The sequence below is a fragment of the Hippopotamus amphibius genome, chromosome 4, assembly GCF_030028045.1.
Source record: "Hippopotamus amphibius kiboko isolate mHipAmp2 chromosome 4, mHipAmp2.hap2, whole genome shotgun sequence".
NCBI classification, from domain to species: Eukaryota; Metazoa; Chordata; class Mammalia; order Artiodactyla; family Hippopotamidae; genus Hippopotamus; species Hippopotamus amphibius.
The window spans coordinates 160502799-160513126 of record NC_080189.1 but is presented as its reverse complement, the minus strand read 5'-3'; the positions used below and the strand labels follow the sequence as shown (position 1 = coordinate 160513126).

The following is a 10328-nucleotide window of genomic DNA, read 5'->3' as shown; positions in this document are numbered from 1 at the left end:
TGATCTCAAGCCACCCTCTGAAACCTCTGTCGCAGTGTACACACAATGTTCCACGGTATGTCATACTTATTTAAAAACCTTTCTTGTTTTTAACTAATAGAACACAAAATGCCATATTGCTAGACACTTAGGCTGTGACATTACAGCTGCTACAATGGACATTCTTGTCTATGCCTTTGTGTGCTTGTAAAAATAATTCTAGAAGGTTCAAAATTTCCCTGGAAAATGTTGTACCAATTTACAATACTATTAACAGTGCATGAGGGGGGTCCTTTTCTGGGGTGCTCTAAGTAGTTTCCCAGGTGCCATCCCAGAGATCAGATGCAGCAGGTCTGGGATGGAGCCCGAGATTGTATATTTTCTTAAGCTCCCAGATGATTCTGATGATCACTGATTTTGGAACCACTGTCTTGGATTATTAACACGTTGTTTGGGACCATTTCCAGTGAATTATAAAGGAAATCGTAAATACTTTCATCTGAATTTCTGTTTTAGACTGTTACCTCTATTTACTGCCCTCTATGAAAACACCAAAGGGCTCCGCTGCTGCTGTTTCAGGCAGTTCAGTCCAGAGCAGGACAAATAAACCAACTCAGGAACCTTTAAGCAGCGTTTATTGGCACAGCCTCAGAAAAGGTGTGGCAGTCATTTCTGAGCAAAAACCTGTAGCTCAGCAAGGTCTTCAGTGTTGTGTTTAACACACCACTGAACTAGAAAGTTTAAGTACCTGAAACAGATGCCCCAAGTCACTAAGAGGCTTCAAAATCAACAGGTCAAGCCCTGCTGCTCTGTTGAGACCTGAAAGGCAAAAAATAGTCCTGGATGTGTGTCCCAGTTATGGGATGACTGAAACAGCGGGGAACAACATCAAGTTTTCTCAGGTTGACTCCAGCCATTACAAAGAAGATGTGTTTTAGCCGTGGCACGGAAGTCTCCTCTCCATTCTGTGTCTGCCTAAGCAGCTTCTGCTTAGGACGGGTGGTGGTCATAGGACATGATCGTCAGGATGGTAGAGTTCACTCATCAGGCGGTAGATGTAGGAAGGTGCATTCCCACCAATGTTGGAGATAAAGAGGGTAATGAGCTCCGGGGGGACGTAGTCAAACACAGGGCAGTGAACGCTGACCTTCTCCAAGATGTCCCCTGAAAGGCAATCACACGCGGCTCTGGTTCTAATCATTAAGTGTCTTACAGGTGCTAGGCTCAGGAATGCAAGCATACTCGCCACTCCAAGGAAGGGAAGCGGCAGCAAAATGCAAGACAGAAGAGAGGATGTCAGATCATGAGACGCCCTCTGCTTATAACTCTCCAACGCCTTTCCACAGATGACCCTTAAAATAAAATTCCAATGTGGGGTTGCAACCTGCAGCTGGCCCCTCCCCACCGCACTGCACTAATTACAGTTCCTATTACTCTCCCTCGTGTTCAGTATGCTCCAGCCACATGGCCATCTTTTTCCAATTGGCTAAGCAAACACCTAACTCACGCCCTTTGCACCAACGCCTGAAAAACTCTTTCCTTCATCTTCACATGGCAGGGTCTATTTCTTCAGGACTCAGCTGAAATGCCAACTCCTTAAGTCCCTTCCCCAGCCTAAGGCAGTCATTTCCATCACGTCAACCGTATTTGTTTTCTTCCTGAAACATCCCATGACTTGACATACTCTTGTCTGTCTTTTGCAACATAATGTAAACTCTGAGGAAGCAGGGCCTGTCTGCATTATTCACTGCTATATCCCTTGTGCCTGAAATAGTGTTGGATACACAGTGGGTGCTTGACAATCATAAATATTTCTTGAAAGAAGGACTGTTTGGACAAATGGTGAAGTTGTTCAATTTCCAAGAAGCATCAGCACCCCAAGCACTATGCTTTGCTCCCAGAGCATAGCCATGTACATAAAGGCCATGCGAACTGTTGATGAGGCAGCAGGCTCACTGAGCAAAGCTGCTGAAAAGGACCCCAACACACAAAGGTGTCCAGGCTACAGGCAAGTTTTATAAGTAACGTTTCAGACCCTGCTTCCTTTTGCAGTCACGTCACCAAAATGACTCCCTGCAGCAACCCCATTTTCCCATTGGGTTGCTTCCTGTGTCTCAAACAGCTTGCAAAGCCAAACCCAGTCAATGCAGGGTGATCCATGGCTCCGTGACCAAGGCCCCAATAACTCAGCTAAAATATATTAGTTTTAGAAGAAAACAAATATGGATTAGATCAGATCCCCAAGCACTGTAAGCTGCTACAGACAACAGTCCCCATAAGAAGTATGATAAAAAAAACACACAACCTCATGGCATTCAATCCCATTGACCACCAAAACCAAAACCAAAAGACCAAAACACACACACACACAAAAACGCAAACACACAAGCGTGTATGCCACACATATTCAAGCAACTTCTGTACCTTCTGTGAAAGGCAGGACTTCTTCAGGAGCCACGAACTTGTGAAATGAATCTTCTTCATTGGGGAACTGGAAAAGAAAAAATTAGGAAAAAAATTAGGGGAAAAAAAAAAAGAGAGAGATGTGACACTTCCACTTTTAGGTATACAACCAAGAAAAATGAAAAACATACATCCACAGACACGTGACTACAAAGGTTTATAGCACCATCATTCACAAAAGCTAGAAGGTAGAAATAACCCAGATGCTCAAGAGATGAATGAATAATTAGATTGTGGTATATCCACACAATGGAATATTATTCAGCCACAAAAAGGAACAAAGTACTGTGCTACAACTTGGATGAATCCCCAAAGCATTATGCTAAGAGAAAGAAAGCAGAAACAAAAGGGTCCAGATTGTCTGACTCCTTTTATGTGAAATATCAAAAGTAGGCAAATCCACAGAGACAGAAAGCAGATTAGCAATTACTGGGAGCTGGGGACAAGGAGGAATAGGGAGTGATTACTTAATAGGTACTGAGTGTTTTCCGGGATGATGAAGAAGTTGTGAAACTAGAGAGTGGTAGCTGCACAATGCTGTGAATGTAGTAAATACCACCGAATTATACATTTTTAAATGGTTAAATGTATGTTATGTGAGTTTCACCTCAATTTTTAAAAAAGTAGACACATCGACAGGTTGATATTTTCAAAGCAAGTAGTTTCTATCACTGGCGAAATGGCTCTTCACTTAGTAACTGCTTGTATTCAGGCCACAGAGGACAGTCCCTGGAACTATGACAAATAAAACCAATTCTATGTTTCTAGTTTCAACTTGCTTGGCATTTTCAGAAATGGTGACAGGGAGTGGTGGCAATATAAACAAAGGGCCTTCCACAACTACATACTGTCCCAGCCTTACAATTTTGATTTCCTGAAGCTGACAGGTTGTAACTATCCATGGCTTTTCCTGGCTCAAGACTGCTGTGGCTTTTTCCAGCCTCCACTGGATCTAATCCATGAGTAAATGCAGATAAAGACAAGCCCCAGAGTGAGAAGGTTGAAGGCCCAGAGCTCAAACCTACACTTTGACTTCCTTCTGTTGGCTAGAGACAAGACTAGAGACCAGCTGGAGACAGACAGACATACCTGTGGGGAAAGCTTGAACATAGGCGCACACACGATCAGTGGGGTGGAATGGTGTTTTGCTGCTAGTGCTAGAGTGTGAGTTCCTGTCACAGCTCTCAGGGCACCGTTGGCCAGGATGGTCTTTGTGCCAATGATCACCTTTGGGACAGGAAGGAATACGTGAGCCACCCTGGGAGCAGAGCCTTAAACAGGCCATTGGGCACAAGAGCCTGAATGCTCAGCCTTGGTCTTGGTGTACTGGGGGGTCACACACTGATACACCAAGAGGGAAAGGGATTCTAGATTCAGAGCACAAGCTCTAGCATAAAAGTGGGTTCACAAGGGAAGAATGAATGTAGTACAAGACGGGAAACTACAATATCTACAGTTGGTAGCCCTGTCTTTCCTGGAAATCTATCTGCCACACCTCTTGAGAAGCGGGGAGCCCTTCTACCACCATCCACCACCGCCAAGCTCTCTGAGAAGAAGTGCGCAGCCCTTTACCAGATCCCTAGCAGCTGACACACTTAGCTTAGTCCCACTTCATTCTTTACAATGCTTTAACCAAAATGAGGCTCCTCCAAGTGAGGAACAATGATTCAGATAAAAGGGAAAACAAAATCAGTTAATAGATTAAAAAGGCCCATGTATGTATTTTTAAAAGGTGCTAGAAACTTTCCTCTCTTCTCATGGATATGGGGGGTGGGGGAGACATCAACATTTTAGAAGTATAATCTTCACAAATTTGACATAATATAACCCAAATACACCCACCTTGTTGACTCTTGACATAACAGCAAAAATGGCAGCATCAGTCATGACAGTTGTCTCAATACCTGCTTTGGACAAATTGACAGCCATCTCATGACCCTGCAATAGGAGAGAGAGGCTGATGCGGGGAGGAAGAGTGAGAGAGAATGAGAGCTCTCAAATGTAACTGGATCTGAGGATTCTGTGATACTGGGCACATTCAACACGCAATTTCCAACAGATAACTAACTCATCTGGTAGGTATTCTCTGGGAAGTGGCAGGCAGCCCAGGGGAAGCTAATAAATGTTTATTACTCCCCAGCAACACTAGGACAGCCACAAAACTGGAAATATGACTTGCTTGCATAATGGGGCAGAACTGACAAGTTAGCTCCTAGCTCATTATTTTACAACATCCTTGCATCCTTACATATTTCCTTTCCGGAGATCTATTCTTTACCTAAAGACTGAGTGAGGTTAGACCGAGCATCAGTCATCCCCAAGGTAATTTACCCTATTCTGACTCCTAAAAGAACCAATATTTATCTTTTCTTGGGCCTAGCAGCTCACCCAACCTTCTGAAACCAATGTTTAAGAATGTTCACAGGATGAACAACTTGAAAATTCCCTTAGTGTTCTCCTCTGTCTCAGTGTGTCTTGCTCATCAATTCAAAGATGGCATGGAGCCCACCTATTCCTCCTTCATTCTCTCCTCATTTTAAATTTTTCTTACCAACTCCAGCAGTCCCTGTACCTGACAGAAAGGCGCGCACTCTGCCACGATGACGTGGAACTTCCTCTTGCGGGCAGCCTCTTTGAGGAAGGCCTCCACTGTCCGGGAGAAGCCAATGGTCATAATCACCTCATTGGAGTGGATGTGCTCCAGAGCCTGGGCTGCGATGTTCTCCGTTGTCCCTTCTGCAAGAAGCCAGTTTTTCAAGGAAAATATGACACTGCCATGCTACAACACAGAGAGACATGACAGAAAACAGAAAGGGATGTGTGCCCTTCTATAGGCAGCCCACCTAGCAGACCCTGATAACACATAGTTAATGACAGGTCACATTTCCTTAAAAGCCCTCCCCCTTTGGGATCTTCTGCCTCCCATGTTCTCAGCCTACCCTCTTGCCCAGCAGCACTCCTACTCATCAGTTTACTCCCCTCGCCCCTGCCCCGCACCAACACCTGCTCTTTATAATTGACTTTGAACTTAGGCAAGAAATGGTCCAATTTGGGAAATGCTAAAGTTCTGAGAGTGGGGTAAACAGAGCTTCCCCCCAAAAGAACTACTCCAAAAGGTGGCCACAACACCTCAACCTGACAGGGAGAGCACGGTAGAAAAATAGGGGAGGAATTTGGAAGCAGCAGCTCAGTGCACAGACAGACCCGGCTTCTTCCTCCCCTGGAAATGCTGATTGTAATAAATAACTGCAGGTCTCCTAGGTCACAAAAATAAGGGGGATGGAGGTGGCCTGTGTGTGTGTGTGTGTGTGTGTGTGTGTGTGTGTGTATGTATAAAAATTGAAGAGGAAGTTTAGTGAAAGATCATCTATCAACTTTTTGAAAGGTTTTCGGGGGTTCATCATCTTTAAAATAAAGCTCTTCCCAAATAGAGTCTCTGCCACCGCAGATTTGCAGTCAACAAGGGGTTAGTCTGTAAGGAAATGTAGAGGGTTATCTTAGTCTTGCCACCTATTCCAACCCCTCCTGATAAGAATAAGGGCAAATTTCCAAGAACCAGAGGACTGGTCATCTCCCATCTCTGCTGATGAACAACTTCCAGTCTTCGGTTCCCTCATCTGCCTGCAACCTGTCCTGTCCACCTGGGGGTCAGGACTCACCCAGTTCCACAAGCAGCTCATTAATCGCCTCAATGATGTTGGACTGGAGCTGAGCATAATGGGAGCGGAAATCCTCACTCAGGCCCCCAGATGTCAAGAGTTTGTGCAGAGACTCCTGCTGATCGCTCTCGTCGCTGCGTCCGTGGAGTCTATGGAGGCAACAAGACCCAAAGAGGGAGGTGGGGAAGAGGTGTGGTCGTTTAGGCAACAGCTGCTCAGCTCCAATACAGGCTGCAAGCAGGGAGAGGGGCCCATGCACAAAGGGTCACCGGGTCCAACCCCCGGCCCAGGACGTGGGCCTGACCTGCCATACTCCTCCCGGATGATCCTGAGCACTCTCCGCACCATGTTGCCCACAGTGGTTTCTGAGGGTTGCGCGGCCGTCATCCTCCGGCCTTCTCTGCGGATCAGTTCCATCAGCTCCCCTGCCGTCCAAAGAGAGAGGGTAAGAGCGGCAAGGGCGCTGTGGGGCCTGGGCGACTTTCTGCCCGGGGATCGGGAACGTAAAGTGGCAAGAGAGGCGATGGAGCTAGGCCTGCCTCACCTGCATTGCTCCAGCGGTGGTCCGTGATGATCCGGCGCAGAAGCCCCAGGGTCTCCCGGGCCATGTCCTCCGACCTGTGCCGCCCGCCGCCTCGCTTCAGTGCCTCCACGAAACTCTCGATCCTCTCGGACAACTCCGAGCCCTTGGCCTCGGCCCCGGCCCCGGCCCCTGGCATCTCGAAAGGAGCCGCCTTGCCGGCGGAATCCACACCAGCGCGACCTCCCACCTTCCACTTCCGGGGCAACAGAGGTCGGCTTCCGCTCCGCGAGATTAAACTCCAGTTTGGGAGACGGCAGAGCCACGCCCCTCGCTGCCACATCCCGCCCCCACCTGCCAGAGCCAATCAGAGACTTGGAGCTCGATTTGTTCAGTTACGGCAGAGCGTTCGCCCGCCTCCGTGGTTAAAGGACCGGAAGTGGCCTTTTCTGGCTCTTCAGACGCCGAAGATCTGACGGGTGAGGCTTCAGGTGGATGGCTAGTCACTTTGTTGTGGAAACAGCCAGTCTGAATGTCCCCCACCATTACCCGAGGCTACGCTGGAGAAGTTGACGCCCTCTTTCCCGGTCCCTCAGCTCTGGTGACGGCCCAGCGTCCTGACACAAGCTTAAAGTGCGTGTCCAGGGTCTGCTACCCCATGGGCAGACGCCCCATCATAATGCTGTTACCTTGCATGATACTGGTTCTTTGGCGCCTCTCTCTAATAGATTGAGCTTCCTGAAGGCAGAGACCATGTATATGTGTGTGTGTGTGTGTGTTTGTTTGTTTTTTGCCTTTTCAACGTCTAGCAACGCCTAATATAAGACGGAGGTATCAGGGATGAGGAGACCAAATACCCACCAATAAGGAGATTCAAAGCCGGAGTTAATATAGGAGCAAAGATGATGTCCTTCCATCTGGACAGACTACAGAGACTGGAGAGTATACCAAGAGCTACCATTTACTTAAAGCTTACTAGGTGTTGGACACTGTGTGTGAATTGTCTCATCTAAGCATTCCTGTGAGGTAGGTCCTTTTATCCTCATTTTACAGATCAGGAAACAGAGCCACAGAACTTAAGCAGTCAGTAAGGGGATGCGTTTGTATTTACATCCAGGTGTGTCTGAACCTAAAGTCTGTGTGTAATGAGAATCTCTAATTATTTCCTTAAGATAATTTCTTTGAAGTGGAATCCTTGGGCACACACATTTCTAAGATTGTTGTTACAATTGATAAATTGCCCTTCAAAAAAATAGACCAAAATCAGACAAAGATAGTACAAGAAAAGAAAATTACAGACCAATGTCCCTCATGAATGCAGATACAAAGATCTGCAGCAAATTATTAGCAAACCAAATCCATCAATACATAAAAGATTAATGTATAATTATCAAGTAGAATTTAAACCTGGAATATAAAGCTGTTTAAATATTTGAAAATCCAATTTGAGAAACCATATTAACCTTCTAAAAAGTAAAACCACATGATCATATCAATTAATGCAAGAAGCATTTGACAGAAATCAACAGCCATTGAATTTAAACACACAAACAAAAAAACCTCTCACAAAACTAGAAATAGGAAGGAACTTCATCAGCATGATAAGAGGCATCTATAAAGTCCTATACCTAACATCATACTTGTTGCTGAAAGACTGCTTTCTCTCTAAGATCAGGAACAAGGCAAGGATGTCCACTCTCACTACTCCTGTTTAACATTATACTCAAAAATCTAGCCAGTACAATAAAGCAAGAAAAAGAAAATTTAAAAACATACAGACTAGAAAGAAAGAAAACTGTCCCTAGTGATAGAAAACATTATTGTCTACATAGAAAATCCCAAAGAATCAACAATAATAAGGAAAAACCTCCTGGAACTAATAAGTGAATTTAGCAAGGAAACAAGTTCAACACACAAAAATCAATCATATTTCTATATACTATTAATGAATAATCCAAAACCAAAACTGAAAAATAGTGGCTCCCAAAAGCCATAAAATATTTGTCAATTTTACTGTATGTTGAGTTTAAAATGTCCAAAAAATTGTATCAATTTACACGCTTGCTAGCACTTATGTTCTGGCCAATTTTGGATATTGTCATTATTTTTCCAGGTATAAAGCCATTAAAAAATAAGGTACATATTGTTTTATACATACAAAAGAATATATATGCATGTGTATATATAATATATATATGCAAGTTATGAAACGTGACAACAAAATGAACACACTTGAGCCTGTCTATCAACTTGAAAACTAAAAATCTCAAATTCATAGACACAGAAAGTAGAATGGCGGTTGTCAGAGGCTTGAGGGAGAGATTATTCATTGTTTAATGTACAGAGTTTCAGTTTTACAACGTGAATGCTAGAAATGGATAGTGGATGATGGATGTGCATTTATATTGTACAACAGTGTAAGTGCATTTAATGCCACTGAACTGCACACTTAAGGGTTAAAATGGTAAATTTTATGTTGTGTATTTTACCACAATTTAAAAAAATAAATACGTGATATTTAAAAACAAAAAAACAAAAAACCCACCTAAAATACCGCCAGTACCATCATGTCAATGTGTGTGCTCTTCTCCTAACCTGTTTCCCTGCCTTCTACCACACCCAAGGATAACCACTAAACTAAATTTTGATTGATATTCCTTTGCTTTATGAAAAAATAACATTATATATTTATAGTCCCTAAACAATATATACTTAATTTTGCTTATTTTGGAGTTTTTTTTTTTACAAGTGGTATTATAACGTAATCTTCTACAAGTTGCTTTTTTTTGCTCAGTATGACATTCCTAAAATTCATCCATGTGGTTACATGTATCTGTAGTTCTTTTGTTTGTGCCGCTGTGTAATGTTCCATCATGTGACTATACCACAATTTATGTATTCATTTTCCTTCAACAGATATTTGGGTTGTTTCCAATCTTTTTGGGGGGTGAGAGAATATAAACTATAAATATTCTTGTGTATATCTTGGCATACCTACAAATGGAACAGCTGGGTCATAGGCTATGTGAATATTCAACTTTACAAATAGTGCTAGTATTCCAAAGTGGTGAAATCAACGTATGTTCCCTCCAATAGGGCTTAAAGAGTTCTAGTTTACTAACACTTGGTATTATCAGCTATTTTAGGGGGTGGGGGAAATCAGGTGGATATAAAAGGATATATCATTGGAATCTTAATTTGTTTTCCTGATTACTAATGAGGTTGTTCTTTTTTTCATATGTTTATTGGCTGTGTGATTTTTCTCCTTTGTGAAATATCTATTTGGGTCTTTTACTTACTTTCTTCTGGTTAAAAAAAAAGTCTTTTTCTAAGAGATTTCTAGGAGTCCCTTATGTATTCTGAATAGTAATTTTTTCTTAGTTTATTGCTTGTTTTTTTACTCACTTTGAGATGTCTTTGAACAGAGTTCTTGAGTTTAGTATGATTAAACATATCAATCTTGTCTTTAATAGTTAATGCTTTTTGTCTTTTATTTATAAAATCCTTCCCTAACTAAAGGCATAAAGATAATCTCCTGTATTTTCATCTGAATAATTTTAAAAATTGTCTTTACACATAATTTTGAATTACTTTTTATGTAGGGTGAGAGCTGGGATCCAATTTTATTTTCTTTTTCCATTCTTTCTTCAGTGATTTTCAATGTTACCATTGTAATATGTGAAGTTTCTATACTGTGTGAGTCTGTT

At 43.0% G+C, this 10328-nt stretch overlaps 1 protein-coding gene across 3 annotated transcripts; it reads right to left on the bottom strand.

The window, feature by feature from the left end:
- Positions 1–599: 599 nt before the first annotated feature.
- EIF2B2 (eukaryotic translation initiation factor 2B subunit beta) lies at positions 600–6892 on the bottom strand. 3 transcript variants are annotated; one of them, XM_057733737.1, is made up of 8 exons: positions 6646–6892; positions 6406–6526; positions 6102–6250; positions 5015–5178; positions 4285–4380; positions 3532–3669; positions 2404–2470; positions 600–1143 (listed from the first exon to the last, which is right to left on the bottom strand). In XM_057733737.1, exons 1-8 carry the CDS (start codon positions 6818–6820, stop codon positions 986–988), a joined length of 1068 nt encoding a protein of 355 aa, XP_057589720.1. In that variant the 5' UTR covers positions 6821–6892; the 3' UTR covers positions 600–985. The 3 variants fall into 3 exon arrangements, with proteins under 3 accessions (XP_057589720.1, XP_057589719.1, XP_057589721.1); XM_057733736.1 differs by having other exon boundaries at positions 4994–5178; positions 6646–6878; XM_057733738.1 differs by having other exon boundaries at positions 5123–5178; positions 6646–6878.
- Between the last annotated feature and the right edge of the window lie 3436 nt (positions 6893–10328).